General features: G+C 33.9%; 1 protein-coding gene across 2 annotated transcripts in view; it reads right to left on the bottom strand.

Annotated features, from left to right (window-relative positions):
• Window positions 1-426: 426 nt before the first annotated feature.
• ARL13B (ARF like GTPase 13B) overlaps window positions 427-21,677 on the bottom strand; it is a 68,181-nt gene continuing 46,930 nt past the window's right edge. For both annotated transcript variants that reach the window (XM_082839949.1, XM_082839950.1), the window contains exons 5-10: window positions 20,464-20,666; window positions 17,197-17,311; window positions 13,806-14,031; window positions 11,320-11,436; window positions 10,281-10,349; window positions 427-593 (exon numbers count right to left, since the gene is read on the bottom strand). In XM_082839949.1, coding sequence (XP_082696075.1) covers window positions 517-593; window positions 10,281-10,349; window positions 11,320-11,436; window positions 13,806-14,031; window positions 17,197-17,311; window positions 20,464-20,666 — 807 coding nt within the window. In that variant the 3' untranslated portion in view covers window positions 427-516. The remainder of the gene's footprint in view (window positions 594-10,280; window positions 10,350-11,319; window positions 11,437-13,805; window positions 14,032-17,196; window positions 17,312-20,463; window positions 20,667-21,677) is intronic.

Below are 21,677 nucleotides of genomic sequence, written 5' to 3'. Positions count from 1 at the left end.
AAACAAAGCATCTATAGAAAAGTGCACAGTCAATATCTAGTAATTAAAATTCTTAAACCAAAGTTTTAGAAAAATATAAAAAGTTAAAAATTTAGGTTATAAATTCCTAAGAATTCCCTTTCCATGCACATATATCTTACAAATGTTTAAGATACAGAAATAAAGACTATTAAACAAATAGTAAAGAAAGTGTACAGAGTCCATTGGCTCTTTTTCTGAACAGCTTTTCCTTCAGGAATATGCCCATGAGTGGGGATGTATAGATCAGAGTCAACACTAATTTTTGCTAACTTGGTCCAAATGCTTGTCCCATTTGCTGGTCATTTTGCTTCTTTTTTTTCTTTGAACCATGAAGACCATGGGTAAGTAATTATCAAAACAGTCAGGTCTTTGGCTCACTGATACTGCTACGGTTGTCTTGCCCCAGTCATCGATGTTCAGGGTTTTTCTCCTTTGAGAAAGAAGGTCCTCCAGCTCATCTTGCCGACCTTAACAGAGCGTGTCCATATGAGCTGGTTATGATATGACGTCGTGAGAATCACTGTTAGGTCTCTGTCGCACAGCCAGGGGAGGCAGTGGCTTCCCGTAGAAGTCTGTGCAAAGAAGGGGTACCAAAAATATACAAGCCTTATGGTAAATCAAGATTTCTGACACAATTCTTTAATTTCCACCTTTAAAAGAGTAAGACACTCTGACTTTACAGGTGAAACAATGGTTGGGGAGGACAAGGGAAAGAAAAGGCAGAATCCAAAAAAACTTGAATAAATTCAAAACACAACCACTAGCGTAAATTCATAACTCTAGGTAAATTTAATAACAAGCTGCACCTAATGTATATATTATTATTATTGTTTCCAATTAAGTGTTCACATTAGAACAAAACAAACAGCAAACATCCCAAATTTATGGAACCTATTACCAAAGCCCTGATAAAATCACTATTTGTACAATCCATATCCTTATCCAATGGCTATTACTTCTAGGAATTTGCAGAGAAAAATTCATTAATTATCTTAGTGTTCTGGTACATAGGAATCTTTTACAATGATGCTTCAATATAGTTCATTGATTTAGGGCATATTTGATACAGAAACAGTCTTAATTTGTACTTCATAATAAGTTCCTAGCCCTTAATTACCATAAATTTAGGTTTATCAATTTAACAGCATATGGAAACCTTCAGTAAGTATTTTCTGGCCTATTACCTTAAAAATTATTCTAGAAGCACAGGTGTTCAAGATTACTTGAAATAAATATATTAAAAATATATTCAGGGGCCCATTTCCAGTTCTGCATGTGCCAGAGTTTAGCTAAGCTACTCCATGGTATTGCTGCCTCAGCATCTATTTTGTCTGGCCAAGTGGCCTGTGGGGGCCTTAAATAGATACTAGTACCTCATGCAAGAACATGCTCTAGAAAACAGCCTGCAGAATCACAGGTAAATGCTAAGTTCCTGATATGACTTCCCCAATGGCCTTCATGGTCAACTGTCTCCCTCACCTTCCCTTAGATAATACCCCAGAGGAACTTACCAAAACTCCGCTGTTTTGGTTTAAACTGACCAATCTGGCCTTAGCCTGGGAACCCCAAAGCACTCCATCCACAGACCCTAATAAAGGCATGTGGCCCAGGTACTGCAGTTCTCTCTGCCTACAGCTTGCCTTGACCTCCCACTTCTCACTGTGGAACCCTTGAAGCATGTCATGTACTTCCTCCAGGACCTGTGAGTAATTTCTCTATTTCAATTTCTCTTCTGGTCTTTTTGAACTGAGGCCAGGGGCTCTACTTAACAAACATTAATTTAGCAAAGTCCTAACAGCATTTAAGAATCTTAGAAGTCACTCCATACTAACAAGAAGTAAACAGCTGAACAGACTAAAAAATCACCAGTTCTTCTGGGATCCATAAGAGAGGTGAGGTCACAAAACAAACCACTGCCCTCAATATTGGAGAGACAGGCAAACACAGGAAGTCTCAGTTTACCAGGCCAGACATTCATGAATGGAAAGTGCTGAGGGAACCAGTGCCCAGGTAGGAAAACCTGAAATGTGATTGACAAAATGCTGGATGCTCAGTGTGGACAAGCCTGAGAGTTAAAAACTCCAGGGAAATTAAGTCATAAGGGGGACCCCCTCCCCGATATTGTGAGATTCAGCTCCAGGAGACTGAACAAATTCCCACAGTAAATACTGGAGAAAAATCCCCTCCTGCTCACAGCAGAGCAGGGGAAAAGGAACCATTATGAAATACCTTGGAGTATTTTGTTCTTAACAAGGCCCACACTCAGAGGAAACTAGTTAACCAGAGTCTAACCTGCTGGGGTATTATCAGAACCTAACCCACCTGGGGAAGAGCGATAACCAATTCCAGCTGGCCCTAGCCATTCTGCACTACTTAATGGGGGAGAAAAAAAAATTGAGAAACTCTTATGAAGTTAACAGTCCAGAGGCACAGGCTCACTAAAAGACTTGAGACCTAATCACAGGAACATAGAATATTTCCCCTGCCACCACACAGCACCATGGCATTACTAAAGGCCTATTTACAGTAATTCCTTTGACCAAGTACATCATGCTGGACTATCAAGAAAAAAGTCCAGAAGGCAAAAACACAATTCGAAGAGACAGAGCAAGCATCAAAACAAGATATGGCACTGATACTGGAATTATCAGGCCAGGTATTTAAAACAACTATGACTAATCAGCTAAGGGCTTTCATGGATGAAGTAGACAGCATGCAAGAACAGATGGGAAATGTAAGCAGAGAGATGGAAGTCCTAAGAACCAGAAAGAAATGCTTTTGGGAAAAGAGAAAAAAACACTGTAACAGAAGTGAAGAATGCGTTTGATGGGTTTATTAGTAAACTGAACATGGGTGGGAAAAGAGATATATATCAATAGAATCCTTGAAAACTAAAAAGCAAAAAGAACTGAAAAAAAGAGAACATCCGAGAACTGTGCAAGCACCAAAGGTCTAACATACATGTAATGGGAATACCAGAAGGAGAAGAGAGAAAGGAGCAGAAGCAACAGCGGAAGCAATAATGACTGAGAATTTCCTCAAACTAATGTCAAACACCAAACACCAGATTCAAGAAACTTAGAGAACATTGTGCAGGATAAATGTCCCCAAAACTACATCTAGGTGTATCATTTTCACATTACAGAAAATCAAGGAAAAAAAAAAAATCCTGAAAGAAGCCAGGGGGGAAAAACCACTTTTCCAGTAGGTGGACAAAGGTAAGAATTACATTCAACTTCTCCCCAGAAACCATGCAAGCAAGAAGAAAGTAGAGTGAAATTTTTTAAGTATTTAGAGAAAAAAGAACTGCCACCAACCTAGAACTCTATACCCTGCAAAATTATTCCTCAAAAGTAAAAGAGAAATAAAAACTTGCTCAGAAAAACAAAAACTGAAGGAATCTGTTCCCATTAGACCTGCCTTGCAAGAGATGTTAAAAGTTCTTCAGACAGAAGGAAAATAATAAACATCAGAAACTCAGATTTACATAAAGAAAGAAAAAGTATCAAAGAAGAAATATGTAAAGGTAAAATGAAAACTTATTTTTCATATTCTTAATTGATCCAACAGATAACAGTTTGTTCAAAATATTAATAGCAACAATGTATCTGATTATATATACTTATATGCATATCTTATGTACATATATGCTTATGTATGCTTATATATGCTTATATATATGCTTATATATGCTTATATATAAATGAAATGGATGATAGCAATGAAACAAGGGACAGGAGGAAAGAATTAGGATTCTTTGGTTATTACAGGTATTCACACTACCCATTAAGTTGTATAGTATTATTTGAAAGTGGACTTGGATTCGTTGTGAATGTATATTGCAAACTCTAGGGCTGCCACTAAAAAAAAGGCCATGACAAAGGAGGCAAGAATATACAATGGAGAAAAGACAGCCTCTTCAATATATGGTACTGGGAAAACTGGAGAGTTACACGCAAAATAATCAAACTGGATTACCTTCTCACACCATATACAAAAATAAATTTTAAATGACTAAAGACTTAAATGTAAAATGTGAAACCATAAAAATCCTAGAAGAAAACATAGGCAGTGCACTCTATGACATCAGTCTTAACGATATTTTTTGGATATGTCTCCTCAGTCAAGGGAAACAAAAGCAAAAATAAACAAATGGGACTACATCAAACTAAAAAGCTTTTGCATAGCAAGGAAATTATGAACAAAACGAAAGCCTACTGAATGGGAGAAGATATTTGCAAATGATATATCCAATAAGGGGTTAATATATGAATATACAAAGAATTCATACAACTCAACATCAAAAAAACAAACAATCCAATTAAAAAATGGGCTAGAGGACCTAAATAGACATTATTCCAAAGAAAACAGACAGATGGCCAACAGGCATGTGAATAGTTGCTCAACATCACTATCATCAGGGAAATGCAAATTAAAACCACAATGAGATATCACCTCACACTTTTCAGAATGGCTATCATCAAAAACAACACAAATAACAAATGTTGGTGATGATGTGGAGAAAAGGGAACCCTCGTGCACTGTTGGTGGGAAAGTAAACAGCACAGCAGCCACTATGAAAAACAGTATGGAAGTTCCTCAAAAAATTAGACTTAGAACTACCATACAGTCCAGCAATTCCACTTCTGGGTATTTTTCCAAAAAAAACAAAAACACTAATTCAAAAAGATATGTGCACCCCCCTTATTCATTACAGCATTATTCACAATAGCCAAGATATGAAACAACCTTAAGTGCCCATCAGTAGACGAATGGATAAAGAAGATGTGATACACATATAAACACACGCACACACACACACACACACACACACACACACACTCACTGGAATATCACTCAGCCAGAAAAAAAAAAAGGATACCGTACCATTTTGACAACATGGATAGACCTAGAGAGTATTATGCTAAATGAAACAAGTCAGACAAATACTGTATGATATCACTGGCATGTGGAATCTAAAAAAAAAACAAATGAACAAACATAAAGCAGAAACAGTCATAGATACAGAGAACAAACAGATAGCTGCTGGACAGGGGAGGTGGGTAGCAAGGGCAGTAGGGTGCGGGGGGGAATGAGTGAAGTAGGTGAGGGAAATTAAGAGGTACAAATTTCCAGTTACAAAATAAATGAGTCACAGGGATGAAATGTACAGAGTGGGGAATATAGTCAATAATAATGTAGTATCTTTGTATGGTGACGAAGGTGGTCAAAAGGTACAAACTTCCAGTTATAAAATAAGTAAGTACTAGGAATGTAATGTAAAGCATGATTAATTAATTAACACTGCTGTATGTTATATATGAAAGTTGTTAAGAGAATAAATCCTAACAGTTCTCATCACAAGGAAAAAGTTTCTTTTTCTTTTGTTTTTATCTGTATGAGATGATGGATGTTCACTAAGTTTATTGTGATAATCATTTTATGATGTATGTAAGTCAAGTCATTATGCTGTATACTTTAAACTTATATAGTGCTTTAAATCAATTATATCTCAATAAAACTGGAAGGAAAAAATAAAAAATAAATTAAATAATGAATCTGAATAAATTTCAATGTAAGAAAGAGAAACAGAAAATTACCATTAGGCAAATACCACAGTAATAATTATTGCAGACACAGTCCAATGATGGAGGCTAAAACTAGTAGGCTAAAGTTTGTGGAGAACAGAATATTTGCATAATCTCAAAGAATCACTTCTAAAATATTTACTAATTACAAAGAGGGAAAACAGTAACATTTTACAATGTGGCAAATACCACCTTATCCAAATGATCAAGGTTAACACCACCAGTAATGAGACATACCACCATCATGTACCCCCTATTTCAAACATTTTGAACATCAGTTTGGTTAAACAGTCAGATTTGCTCTTGTGTCATCAGTTTGGTTAAACAGTCAGATTTGCCTTGTGTCATCAGTTTGCAGCCTCTACCAGAGTGTACCATAGACAATACTTGATTTGCCACAGCTATATCATTACTTAACCAAAAAAAAAATTTTAAATAATAAACTGTATACTCTTGCCTCTTTAAAAAAATTAGGAGAAAATGATTGTTCAAGCAACTATAAATTTAAAGCAACTACTAAGCTGCAATGATGCTCTAACAAATCTTAATGTAATAGTATAATATAATGAATTCAAAGTATGGATTTCAAAGCTGGACAGACCTAAGTTCACATCCTGATTTTGCCACTTATAGCTATGTGACCTTGGGGTATAAGTTCCTTACACAAAAAATTGCCCATCTTACAAGGCTATTAGAAGAATTAAAATGAGATAATGTACCTAAAGTGCTTAGCAATATGCCAGTCACATAGTATATACAGTTATTACTATTGCTATAATTAAAATTATAACAGAGACAATTATTTGATCAATTTAAAGTATGCCTTTTCTAGTTTCTTGATTTCAAAATGAATGAGAATTATAACACATAACAGAACTCAAGATTAAACCAGAATGAATACCGTTTCTATTATGTTTTACTTCTGGAATTTAAAAGTACCCTACTAAAAAGATAAATCACATACACATGGCAAGAAGTATCTTTTTCCCTCCCAAGAAATTATTTTTTTTTGCAGTTGATTCTGTATTATTTCAGAATAATTCTGTATTTAATTTAATTCTGTATTTGATTTAATTTAATCATCACAAAGAAAAAGTTTCTTTTGATTAAATGTGATTCTGTATTTAACTGCCAGAATTAAACCATTCTACACAAAATAGGTTTCTTATTGCCTTAAATGTAGGGGATATAAGTTGATCATAGTGCCCAACTGATATGACCAAATTAATTGACACCCATTTTTATAAAGGGCTTCAAACTTTTTAATATACAAAATTTAATCTTGATTCATATTCTAAGATTTGAAAATATTGTTTAGTTTTGCACTTGGTATTTTTGGCTAACAGAATCTTGGATTTATTTCTTATAATGTATAACACGTAACATGTTGATAAAGTACCGATTGAGAGTATTTACAAAGTGAAGAATGCATCTGTCTTACCTGTTACATAGAGTGAAGTTTACAGAAAATAAAAGAAATTAGAAAAGTAATAAAATTAAATTGCCATCAAGGTAAATGTCTCTAATCAAAGAACAAATAAGAATCTGCCTTAATTCCTAATTTGACTACAACAAATTGTTTTTCATCTCAGTAAATTTTAAATGCCAAACCCAAATGTAGTTAACTTTTAATTATTTACCCTTGTTTGTCATGTATCTGTTGTCTACTTGCCATCAACCACATTCAAATAAATGTGTACAAAGTTAGGGAAGAGAAGAGAATGACATTATAAAATTGGCAACTATCAGCATCTCAGATGAAAATCTCGTGATAAACACTAAAAACTAATTTAAGCTTTTTAATTAAAATTTTAAATTTATTATACCTACTTTCTTCTCCGTTAATGAAAGCAGAGTTGATTGTACATCTTTTTTTACCTAGATAAGGTATACTTTGCCTTAAAATTTATGAGAAAAAATAATAGATATTTAAAAACTTGTGAAGTTAGGATGTCTAATTCTTTGCTCTGAAAAGTTAAGTTTATTGATACATACTTAAAATATTAGAACAATGGTGGCCTTAAACTTAACTAACTGATTATAATTCTTTCCCAGGAGTTCTAATTTAAAAATAAATACAGGAAAGCAAAGAAAAACAAAGCAAAAACAAAAAACAACCTTTTTAGCCCATTTTCAACCTCTTTTTTACTTGCTTCTAACTATAATGTTCCCCCTAGATGCTACCATTAGTTCTTTTCTCCTTATTCTACATACTTTCCCTCAGAAACAGGAAACTATCATTCTTTCAACTGCATTCATTCAGTAACCAATTATAGAACATCTATTACAGAACAAAGCGTTCCTATTGTGCAATGACAACTGAAAAAACAAACAAACTACCTACATACCCTCCCACCCACCTGTGTCCCTTTTCTCCAGAGCTCCAGAATCTTATTTGTACTGGCTTATAGAAATTTCCAAATAGATAAGCCTACAGACACCTCCAGAGCAGGTTTCCTTCCTCCTCATGTATTTTCAGTCTTAGAAATAGCACCAACCTTCTAGCTCCTTGAGCCAAATAATTTCCTGTTCCTCTCTCCTTTTATCCCATACATCCATTCCTTATATAGTACTTATAACTGTTCATATATTCCTTGCATACATTTTTATTCTCAATTCCAATTCCTATCCTCACTTCTCACTCTGACTACTGCAACAGCTTCTAACTGGGATCCTTACTTCAGGTGTGACCACAATCTAGTCTATACTTTACATTGTGACAAAAATTATTATCCTAAACAATAAACCTTGTAATACTATTTCTCTACTAAAAATGTATAGTGTCTCCTGTAAAATTATAGTGAGTCCAGACATCTTAACATACATGTGAGGCCCTAAACAATCTGGCTATAAGCCATAATTCAAAGATCAGCACTCTCTATAACTTTAAACTTCCTCTTTCTTATCCATTCTACCCACATGAACCTAAGCTCTAGTCACAAGTAACTTCATACTATTTTCCAAATAAGCGATGTCTTTTCCCACCTCTCCACCTCTGAATAGTCTGTTCCTTCTACTTACTGACTCTTCTCATTCTTCAAAGAGCCAGTCCTAATACCACTTTCACTGTCTAGGCAGTTTGTGCACAGTACTCCAATTATACACCATAGAACCTATTACCATATATTGTGAATTGTCACATATACTATAGTAAGCTGGAGTATTATCTTTTCTGTTAGACTAGGATCCCCAGAAAAGTAGAATTTACGTCTTATTCATCTTGGCATCACCAATGTTTCAGGTGGTGTCAGATACAAAACAGTTGTTTGTTGGATGCCCAATTCAGTAAGAAAAAATAGTACCTGTTATATGAAAAATTAATATTTTTCTCTATATACGTGTATTTATATATATTCACTGTGTTGTTAGAAACAATTAGGTAATGCTAATATATCTGTGTATAAACACATGCACACATGTATTTATACACACATATATTAGCATTATCTAATTGTTTCTAACAACACAGTGAATATTTAAACTGATAATGCAGTCTAGCATACACAATTTCAGAGTGTAATAAAACAGGAATTAACCTATTATAGTCAATAAAAACATGATGTAAAGTCAGCAACTAAAAAGACATGTGATTTCACTGTAATTTTGATATGGTCTAAGGACAAACTTTCTGTCTTTAGAATTGAAAAAAACCTTTTAATTTTCACTAATGATTATGAAGAAATATTTCATTATTGACACAGTATTCAGAAAAAGAAAGCAACCAGCACATTTAAATTTATATACTTTTTGAATAAAATATTTTATACCGTTCAATATAATTTCAAATTATATATAAGGCTTTTCTAAAGATTAAACTTCTGATTTTTTTTTTCCCCTAGTAAATGGGTCTTCTTAGGAAACCAAGTTCTAGATCAGGTAAACAGAGCTATCAGAAAGGAAATGAAATGTTCTTGATAAAGAAGTTTATTGAGTTACTATATATATATATATAAAATTATCCTTCTGCATTTTAGAAATATTTTATTAAAAGAATCTGGGCTGATGGTCTGAAATCAGAACTTCTGCCTATTGTATAAGGCAGTTCTCTACTCCCAACTGTCCTTTCTCTAGTTTTCCAGGTGAAGTTCTTATGCCCTATACTGGCTGTACTAAACCTTGTGTTAATTTCATCCAAAAAAAAGTGTTTTCTTTAGTCAATGAAGCCTTTAGTAACTTTCTATTTAGCTGAACTTTATTTGGCTTACTGATTTGGTCTCTGATCTTACAAACTGTGTTACTCTTCACTTCATTGTAATATACAGCAGCTGAGTATCATTAGAAGCAGAGAAAGAACAATTATGCGACATTATCATTGAGTATATTGAGCATATATAGGACAATGAAGTTTTTAACACTATAAATGTACTGTCTCATATTTAAGATATTTAAAACTCTTTCCCTTTCACAACTATTTACATTAATATATAATGGATAAACACAAGCTCTGACGGTCTTTACCTCTGTATTCTAAGGTAAAGGTCAAATCAAATTATATAGAGGCAAAGGGCACTTAAGAATAAAAAAATAAATAAATGAAAAAAAGTGGAGTATAATGAAAAAGGATGGTTGTGGATTTGAAAGGCTTCCAAAAGTAAAAGTTTGTTGAAGTAATGAGGTAAAGAAAAGTGAATGTGATACGTAGAGCTTTGAAAACTGATCCTTTTGCATTACCATTATGACGTGTTTCACCAAGAGGCTCAAGTTTTGGAAGTCTAGTGACTTTGGGGGTTCCCCAGCCAACTAAAGAAAAAGAAAAACATTTAAAAACACTGTTAAACAATATCTCTTTAGGTCTGTTGAGAGGATCCCTTTCTTGACAGGAATGTATATAACTTCAATATCAATTCATATATACTGAATGATGCAGTACTGAATAACCATAAACCCATTTTAAATGGCTTCTATTTAAAAATGTAATTATAGGTTGGTAATATCTGCTTAAAATTTTTATTTACCTTTCATTAAAAATATAAGCATCCTCACTACCATCATAAATAACCTTAGGCTACTATTCTAACCCCCAACAGAGACTAAAAGAAATGTACACTTATTAAATGGAATACTAGAAATGAGTCTGAAAATAATTCTCAAAGGAAAATGTTACCATCTAAAGCCTTCTAGCAGGGCTAAAAGGAAACTATAAATATATACGTTTGATATTTATTGAGTATGTGAGGTACTATGCCCAGTGCTAAAAAATTACGATTATTGTGCAGTTAGTATGTCCCAGTGCTTTATATGCAGTATTCCACTTAATCCTCATAACAGCTTAGAAGGTCAGCATGAATGTTGGAAATATAATGGAAACACTCACACATCTTGGTTTCAAATGTTAACTTTCAGGATGAATGATCTAATTTTTTAAAAGCTCATGTTAGCCATCCATTCCTTAAACTTAAATTCCTTTTAGCAATCTGGGTACTGATATTTCAAATAGGACTTGAATCCATTATAAGAAGTGCTTAGGTAAAGTTTTCTTATTAATTTTTACTTATTTTTTTACTTTCACAAAACATTTTTTCTGAATAAAAAAAAGCAACAGATATTTACGTTGATAAATTCTGAACAAAGTAGATGGAGCAAAAAATTCTACCTTTTTCACAATTCACAAGATAATAAATATACTGAATAAAAACTGCATAATTTCTTTCTTTTTCTTCAATGTTTAAAGCAGTATTTCTAAATTCAGTATCAACATCAATTAACTCACCAGGAGGAGGAGGTGGGGGTGGTGTTGGACTCTTAGGAACAGAGTCATCTGTATTAACAGGTTCTACACGGTGGCTCCTTTTCATTCTTAGCTTCTTAGTTTTCTTTTTACTGTTATCTGTAAGAATATAAACATGAAACTTTATGCCTCTGTGAAGAAGTTACTTCTATAATAAAAACTAAAGAACAGAATTAGAATATTGATATTATTATTACCATAGGAATATATCTTCAATTCAACTTAAAAACTGTTACCAATAATGAACTGTGAACTTGCCTTTACTAAGAATAAATTTTTAAGTGATGGTTTATTGGATGAATGATTGATGAATATGACACAAATGGCAAAAAGCCATATTTTAAGTTCTATGAAAGGTGATTTGGAATACAAAAAAAGTCGGTATTTCCAAAAGTAATATTTTTTCCCCCAAATATCATACTAAGTAAATGGAATTATCTAGCTGCAGGGATTTCCATGAAACTCAGAATGACCTGGAGAAAAAGGAGAGGAATTGGTTTGTCTCAATAGGATATACAGAATGATTCTAGGTATAAGTCCAAAAATAATCCTTTGAAATGTGAAAAAACACCCCAATCAAATCTAAACACATTATCCATGAAAATAACCCCCAAATAAGATACGCCCAATATAAATATATGTAACCAAAACTCACATTGTTAGACGTTACAGAATTGAATTTGTAATCTTTCTAAAAATAACTATTTACAGATTCTCACTTAAGCACATATGAACAGTTTAAGTGCATCTGTGTTGTTAACATGTAAACTTTAACAACGTGAACCAGGATGGCACAGTAGTTAAAAAACCAAACACCACAGTCACTGAAATATTTTCACTGACAATCCCAAATTGCTAAATTTATATATATAATACATTTTCTAAAATGGAAATTATCTGTTACACAACAAGCAGCCAACATCTATGAAACCTATAAAGCAATAAGAAATACAAATATATTTAGAAACATTATTTTTCTAAGTAAATTAGTATCACTTGAGACATTTTACTCTAGATAGAAACAGAGACATCTTTTTACAATTAAAGCTGTAAGCTTTACAGCTGGGAGAAAGGAAAGAGAACCTCCAGAACCATATGGTACTTTCCGATGGGCAGTAGAACAGGGTCATGGACAAGCATAGGATACGAAGCAGAGGACCTGAAGTTGAGGGAAGTGTGTCTCAGTACAGCCACAGATGAGACATATGATCTTAAATTACTCAACCTCTCCAAGGCCCTGGTTTCCTATTCTGTATAATGAGAATAATATACCCGAGGACTGCTATGGTAAATAGCATAGTGCTGTGTTAAATAATATTTTCAAATCATCTACCAAATCATTTTGTTCTTTAACAACATAATAGTGTTTGAAAGAGTTCTTCCAATATATTGAGAGGCCACTTTAAGTCTACTTTTTGTTTTACACTGTTGATAGAGCGATATGGGTACAAATGTGGCTACCCTAACTTCCCAAATTACAAAACTATAACTTTCAAATCTAATTATTTCTATATAGCAAAATATCCATTGAGCTAATTTGCAGCTCAGGGACTGAGATCTTATTTTCATAAACTCTTTGATACTGTACAAAAATTCTTATATACCATGGAACCATATTGCTAACTAGGAATGGCAAGGAAGCAATGATTATTGGGTATTTCCCATGTGTCAGGCCCTGTGCTAGGAACACCATAGGGTTACTTTTATTATAAGTAAACCTAAAAGCCTGGTGAAAAAAAAGATGACAACCCCATTTTAGAGAGGAAACGAAGACTGAAGAACACTATATCACGAACATATATCTAGTAGGTGAGAAAGTCTGGATGCTACCCCAGGATGTCTTGAGTCCAAAGGAGAGGCTCTCTCTATGATACCAAAAGATGTGAACTTCCTGTTAAATTATATAACCACTTAGAAAAAGTAAAATAATTATGAATTGAAGATGTTGTATAATATTAAAATAAGAGTAATATGGCTATTTGATAAAACTTTCAAAATGTTCAATTGATTATGTCTGCATCCTATAGAAATAACAAGCAAATGAAGGAATTGATGCTGATCATAACATTATGAGGATTAAGAAAAACAAAACAAACCTCCAAAAGCTTTAAAGGTTTTAAATATGTTCCAAAGATTCCTGGGGCTGTACAATATTCCAAATTTTTGAAAATGAATTTTCAGCTGAAATTCTTTTAAGTTACAAAGGACTAGATTTTAAGGCATCATGAATAAAAACATAAATTAGCAAACTAATGATTACCTAAAATTCAAGAGAAAACCATGATAAATAATGCATTTGGAGATGAAAAGTCTTGCGATACCATTTTTTATGAAAATAATCATGACAAATGAAAGAGGTAAGTTTTATATATATTTTTATGTTATATGTAATATATAAAACTTAAAAATAAATTAAGTAAATATAAAAATAAATATATATATATTTTTTTAATAACTAGATTTATCACCTGATTCTGATGACTGCTGGTCTGTCTCATCTTCATTTTCCAACTGCTGTGTTAATGCCTCCTTATAGTTTTCTACTATTCCAAACCCATTGTTTTTTTGGCTACTGTCACTGATCTGGCTCTGTGTTTCTATTTGCTCATGCTCCATTTTATGTTTCAGGGGACAGCCATCGCTGTCTTCCTCCACATTTTGCCTCTTTTTCTCTCTTTCAAGTTTTTTTTCATTCTGACAAAAATGAAATATATCATTGTTAATATAATAGTCATATCTATGATAGTTTTAAGGGAGAAATCAAATAATCCAAGAGCATTCTGTAACTTCCAGGCAATGTGATATTTCTATTAAAAATTATTTGTTGAATCTATCATTAAAGCATGCTAATTGTCAAACATTCAGAAAACAGAGATAGTATAAAGAAAGAAAACAAATATTACCAGTAGTTCCACAATCTAGAGATGACCACTGTTTGACGTATAGTCACAAAGAGGTGCTTTTCTTTGCCTACTCCACACATGTACAGACATACACCATCCACAAACATACATAAATGTGATTGATTATATATACATATTTATGTATATTTTAAACAAAAAAGAATTGAAATTTTAATTTAAAAATATACATTTCTTTCTTTGTCAATAAACCTATAAAGTGCTTAGAATATTGCATGACACATACATAGTAAAGTGTTAGCTATGAAAATATTATATAATGCTATATGTGTAAGCCATTACTACTTTCATCAATTATACGATCGTTTTGAATGGTTCTATCATCTTATTTTACCAATACCTAATCAATGGACAAAGAAGAGATTTTCAACCTTTCACTATTATAAGAAATATAATCATTGAATTACTTCTTTAGAATAAATTCCTAACAGTCAAGCTGTTGGATCAATGAGTAAGCACATTTTTAAATGTGCCATACTACAAACTTTCCTTCAGAAAAACTAAAGTAAAATTACACCACAGGCAAAGGGTTGAGAGAGTGTATTTTCCCATATCTTTTTTTTTTTTTTTTTTTGGCCTCGCCACTCGGCACGTGGGATTTTAATTCCCCAACCAGGGATCGAACCCACACGCCCGAAAGTGGAACCACAGAGTTTTAACCACTGGACTGCCAGGGAAGTCCTCCCCGTGACATCCTTTTAATGCTTTTTTAATCATTATCAATCTTTTACATCTCTGCCAAACTAATAAATATTTTTTACCTCAGTGTTGATTTATCATTGAATATTTTTATTATCAATACAACTGAAGATAAGTTATTAAATATGCTTATTGCCATTTTAATTTTTTCTTTAAGGAACTACCCATGATAACCCAATGCTCATTTTTCTACTAGTCTCATTATTTACACAGTAATATTTTAAGGGTTCTTTTTTTGTTGTTCCCTGGGTCTCAAATATTTTTCATTAGGATTAGTTTGGTTTTTTTTTTCTGTCTTTAACTCTGTAGAACATCTCTTTAAATACTGAATATAATACGATCTACCTATTTTTCACTTTATGATTTGTGGCCTCATTGTCCTGCTTTGAAAGTTTCAACCTCCTCCAAATATATACCAATGTCTAACTGTATTCTGTGAGTATTTTTAAGGCTTCTTTTTTTATACATTTAAGTCTTTTGAAATTTAATTTGGTATACAGTGTTCAATAATTTTACTTTTTTCCAAATGACTGTTCAGTTGTCCCAATATCCTTTTCTCCCAGATTTGAAATGCCACATCTATCTTACACTAAATGCTTATATATAATTTGGTTTGTTACTATTGTTTCATTGATCTGTTTGTCTATTCTGGAACCAATACCTCACCATTTTTATTGTCTGTGATAAAATCAAAGGAATGAATGTAAGGTAATATTTTAAAGGAGAAGTTTTATGGGGAAGAAAAGAAAATTTGCCTGGTAAAAAAGAGACTATGGATCATTTATTTCCATTTATTTCATTCCTTTACTGATGATCTTCTTAAAATTACTGTATTTTAAAAGCATAATAACTGTACTTTCCCCATGCCACTAATTAATTCAGGGGCTTCAATATAAGATATTCTGTGCTGTATACCAGTATTGTTCATATCTTTATATCGTGAAAAATACAATGTTGGTAGAAGTGCTAAGGCCTTCTAAGTAATTTACAACCATGGTACTATAAAATAATTGGTCATTATTTATAAGGTGAGCTTTATTACACATATAGAGTAAATCAATGTTTCAAAGTAAAAAACCAAACTTGATTTTCTTTTCCTCTACCAATATTTTTAAAAGAATATAAAACTTGACAAACACAATATTTAATAGTATGGACACAAAACAATAGCTCAAGTTATTAAGACTGCTTTACTATACTTAGAAAAGTACAGGCATAAGGTAAATGTAATGGGGTTAATTAAAAGATTAAATACAGCTAACCTTCTAGTATCTAACTAACTTCAGACCAAATATCTCATATTACCAACTATTTTGCAAACACAAAGCAACACCAAAAACTCTACACTCATCTTCTTACCTGTGGAGCTGCCTCCCTCCTCAGCAGCAGCCCCAAGGAAGAAATAATCATCCACCTTTCCGGATGAGTACCTGTGTGGAAGGAGGCAGTGACAGGGAAGAGGAATAGAGGACATACAGGCGGGTCCAGCAAGCCACCTGCCACATTAAGCTCTGAGGGAACGGAGAGGAGATTTAGGAAGCTCTGCCACTGAGGAGGCATAGCTGCTGAAGGTGATTAAAGCAGGGCCAATGCAAACTCCAAACACCAGCAGCAAATGAAAACGAAGACACAGAGAGACAGACACGGACGGACACACACACACACACACACACACACACACACACACACATAAAACCCCATAACTTCTTCATGATTAAAATCTATACATTAATTTTGGTAAAACTTCTGACATTTAAAATTAAAATAAATAATATTCAGATATAAGAGGATTTATTATAGTCTCAAACATTAAGTATCCTAGGAAAATAACTAGAAAATCATTTATGTACTATAATGCACCATAAGCATCTAAATATTACTGTAAAGGGATAGTAATAGCAATACAGGGATAAAGATAATGTAAATATGAGTCAACATACTATTATCATATGAAATAAGTGACAAAAAAAATTTATCAGAACAGTAACTGTGATAGTTGCTACATTCAATCTTTATTTTCATTCTCAGTTAATTCTGAAGTCATCTTCCCTTTTTATACTAGATCAGAAGGTAAATTTGAAGAGGAAGAAAAAGCAGCAAACCTTTAACCCATCTCCCCCATTTAATTTCTTTTACAAATAATCAACCTCTGGTGAAATACTTCTATCTCCCTGCCTCCTTTCTGAACTTCCAACTTTATAACTTAAGACATAAAAATTACATTTGCCACCATCCATACCTCAATGATTACAGATGTTATCGGCTGGAAAGGATTAACAATAATTGGTTCTGGGTCCAACTCAGCCAGACCACTGGTTCCATCGAGTTCAGCCTGCTCTCGCTCTCTTTGTTCTCTATTGTTTGAGGGAAAAAAATCGGAATTCCTTATGAGAAAATGCTGAACCATGTTTAAGAACATTTCCAATAGGTTTAAGGCTATTGAATTCAGTAATTTAAACATCTGGACATGGCTTTGAATTACTGAGAGATTTTCAGATATCTTTATGCAGGTAACAGGCCACTATCCCCATGTAAAGATTAATCATTTGAATTTTAAAAGAAAGAAATGCTGACAGGACTTCCCTGGTGGTGCAGTGGTTAATAATCTGCCTGCCAAGGTAGGGGACATGGGTTCGATCCCTGGTCCGGGAAGATCCCACATGCCGCAGAGCAACTATGCCCGTGTGCCACAACGACTGAGCCTGTGCTCTAGAGCCGGCAAGCCACAACTACTGAGCCCATGTGCCACAACTACTGAAGCCCACGTGCCTAGAGCCTGTGCTCCACAACAAAGAGAAGCCATCGCAATGAGAAGCCCGTGCACCACAAGGAAGAGTAGACCCCGCTGGCTGCAACTAGAGAAAGCCTGCACGCAGCAATGAAGACCCAACGCAGCCAAAAAGAAAGAGAGAGAGAGAGAGAGAGAGAAAGAAATAAAAAAAAAAAAGAAATGCTGACAAAAATGACATTCCCTATGATTGAGTTCTTAACATCAGTGATGCATATTAATTATTTTTCTATGTAACGAGGGTTTATATTTATCAATTTATTAATTACCCTCCCAAACAAATGCTGTCCTCTTCACTGATGTTAACCAGATAAATAAGTCCTGTTGTTAACCTTCATCTTAAGAGCTGTGTCTAGTTATATATCATAAATGAACTAGATAACAACTGTTGCTTTGCATAAGTAGAAGAGGCTATAGAAATAAGCTGCCCTATATCACTTAGATTAAATAAGTTTTTGTATATTAGTTACTACTGAGAATTTTATTACTCTGTGATTTAAAGCTAATGTTGCCCCATAGATGAAGGTAATAAGTTACTAAAAGAAGCAGCTGAAGATAGGAACATAACTATTGTAGATCTGCAATGAGACTGTATAATAATAGTATATAGTATAACAATGTCAATGTCCATTACTACAGCACTTATTAATTAAGTTCTATGATGGAAAGATATATACTTTCATTCTGAACCTAGGAAGCCAAAATTTAGAGATCTGCAATTTACTACTTCTGTGACCTTGGATATCTATCTGGATACCTGAGCCTCTGCCTTCCCATAAATGTGGATAAAATACATAGTTCATAGGGTTATTTCAGGTAAAGTAATATATGTGAAAGCACTCTGTATATAAACATACTTACAGGACAGTCATTATTTTTTTTTAATTTATTTTTATTTTTGGCTGCGTTGGGTCTTTGTTGCTGTGAGCGAGCTTTCTCTGGTTGTGGTGAGCGCGGGCCACTCTTCATTGCAGTGTGTGGGCTTCTCATTGCAGTGGCCCCTTTTTTGCTGAGCACGTGCTCTAGGCGTGCGGGCTTCAGTAGTTGTGGCACACGGGCTCAGTAGTTGTGGCTTGCGGGCTCTAGAGTGCAGGCTCAGTAGTTGTGGTGCATGGGCTTAGTTGCTCTGTGGCATGTGGGATCTTCCCGGGCCAGGGCTCGAACCCATGTCCCCTGCATTGGCAGGCGGACTCTCAACCACTGCACCACTAGGGAAGTCCCAACAGTCATTAATGTTACTCATTTATTAGTAAGCAATTTCAGGTATCTGGTATTAATATACTATTTTCAGATACCAATAATAGCTTGTTTTACTGTTTTTTCAAAAATATCCAAACCAACAAAAAATCCAAACCTATTAGATTGTATTTAACAATAAAAAGTTTTTTTTTAATTACTCCTGTCTAAATTTAATTATGCAGTCTCTGTTCAACAGAAGACGACTCAGACCACAAGTGGCATGGCTAGGAGAAAGGAGGAAAGGGGAATGGGGTACCAGAAAAGCCTGCCATAACATGACCTGGAATATCTTTATGGAAAAAGTAAAAACTTGAAAAAAAATACTAATTAGATTTCTTTTACCCAGCTCAATTTTTTTTGTTCTTTTTGTTCTTCTAAGTAGAGAAAAAGCAAAGAAGGCTTTAGAAAAGTATGGCCATATATTTTATTTTTATAAATACATGGAAGGCATATTTGTATGAATGACTGGTTGTACTGAGCTTTATATCATGAAAATATACACTAGAATAGAAAATAAAGATTCTCATAGGAACTAAAACCTCATATTGTTATCAAGAGAGACTGAGATGACTGACCTACTCATGTTATTGAGCCCTTGAGGACAGAAGAGTTATCTCTCCAAATATTTTCCTTTAAGTCCTATCTCTGAATTAAATGAAAGATACCAGTAATCAGAGGATTTCCTTGACAGCATAAAGGAGCACCTCACCAAGGGCAGTTAGTGAGTTCTTGCCTACCAGGCTGCAACTGTTAAAGTAAATGGAAGGCCAATATTACTTAGGTAGATGGAAGACCACTTTGGATCTCACAGGAGCTCACTTAGAAATCTTTTTGTTTCTTCCCTCCCCTGCCATGTAAGTGGAGAAAGAAAGAGAAATCTTGGGATTAAGAAGTAAATTCAACTTCTAATCAAATCTGAGTACTTTCTTCCAGCATTAACATTATTATAACTGATTCTGTGGTAGAATTTACATAAACATTTTTTTTTTTAATTTAGGGTTTACTAAACTTATTTTTAAAATTTCCCTTTAGGCAACATATTTTTAAAATAATTTTAAAAACATATTTTAAAACCTGAGATAGTGCAATTTAGTCCACTTTCAGACAAAACTAGTGTTGAAGATCAGAGTTTGCTTCAGCTGGCTGATCCACTAACTGCTTACCTTCTATCTTTGCTGGGACTAATAAAGGATTTCTCAGTCTACTGACATATTCTTTGCTATGGGAAACTGTCCTGTGCATCACAGAATGTTTAGCAGCATCCCTGGCCTCTTCCCACTAGATGCCAATTGTGCTATCAACCAAACTTAGAACCCTATCAACCAAACTTGTGCAGGTCTACAGAAATAAAAAATTTACCTAGTATCTTCCTTCATACAAAAAGAGGAACCTAAATAGACAAAACTAAAAAAATTATTAATAAAAGTGTGGTGTTTTTGATTTTTCATATGCACTGTGCTACAAAATTAATCTACTTACCTTTCTTCTCGTAATTTTCGTACTCTCTCAGCCCGCTCTCGGTTCTCTTGTTCCTCAAGAGCACGTTGTTCTGCTGTGTCTTTTTGGATGCGCTCATTTAAGGCATCAAAGTCTCTTGCAATGATATGTAGCAACCAATAAAGGCCTTTTTTAATGGACTTGTCAATTTTCTTTCCATATCCCAAGACTGCTGAACAAGGTTCCTTAAAAACAGCAATTTATTTGACTTAAAGATTAAAACTAAAAGATCTCTACAAAAATTTATTCATAAACCATTAAGATATAATTACTGGCAAATCAAAATTAACTAAACCAAAAAAAATTTTTTAATTAAAAAAATTTTAAAAATTAATTAACCCATTAAATTAATGATATGAAGCACCTGCTTCAACTTACAAAACACACCTTTGCAATGATCACTACATTAGTATGTACCTAGGAGTGGAAATATTTTATGGATTATATCTGTAAGTTTTGAGAGCGATTATGACACAAGAAGTTAACAGTTAAATTTTAAACAAACTCACTGACAAAACTGAACTTACAGAAGAAAAATACCCTTACTTATAAAAAATCGCAGAAAGTTTTAATTTGTTATACCAGGGAATTTATGGCAGTACACATCGTTTTTTTTTGTTTTTTAATTTTTTTTTTGCGGTACGCGGGCCTCTCACTGTTGTGGCCTCTCCCATTGCAGAGCACAGGCTCCGGACGCGCAGGCTCAGCGCCCACGGCTCACGGGCCCAGCCGCTCCGCGGCATGTGGGATCTTCCCGGACCGGGGCACGAACCCGTGTCCCCTGCATCGGCAGGCGGACTCTCAACCACTGCGCCACCAGGGAAGCCTTTTTTTTTTTTTTTTGGCTGCACCGCACAGCTTGTGGAATCATAGTTCCCCACCCAGAGATCGAACCTGCACCCTTGGCAATGAAAGTGTGGAATCTTAACCACTGGACTGCCGGGGAGCTCCCAGTAACCATCTTTTACGATTGACAGCCTAACAATCGTTTTCTGAAACCAGAATAAATGATTAAATCCTCAGTCCATCTTCTCAAGACTGTATGATAACTCTCCTGATATAATTTTTTAAAATTCATTATAAACTTCTCCTAAGTATAAATTTTGTATTTATACTTTTACCATTTTATAAAATTTATAGCATGATGTTTGTATAGCTTACAGGTCCTGTCAGCAATGTCTTAAACAAAGGAAAAC

The sequence above is a fragment of the Leucopleurus acutus genome (genome assembly GCF_964270905.1).
Source record: "Leucopleurus acutus genome assembly, chromosome: 5".
In the NCBI taxonomy this organism is placed as follows: Eukaryota; Metazoa; Chordata; class Mammalia; order Artiodactyla; family Delphinidae; genus Leucopleurus; species Leucopleurus acutus.
This window is presented reverse-complemented; position numbering and strand designations above follow the sequence as displayed.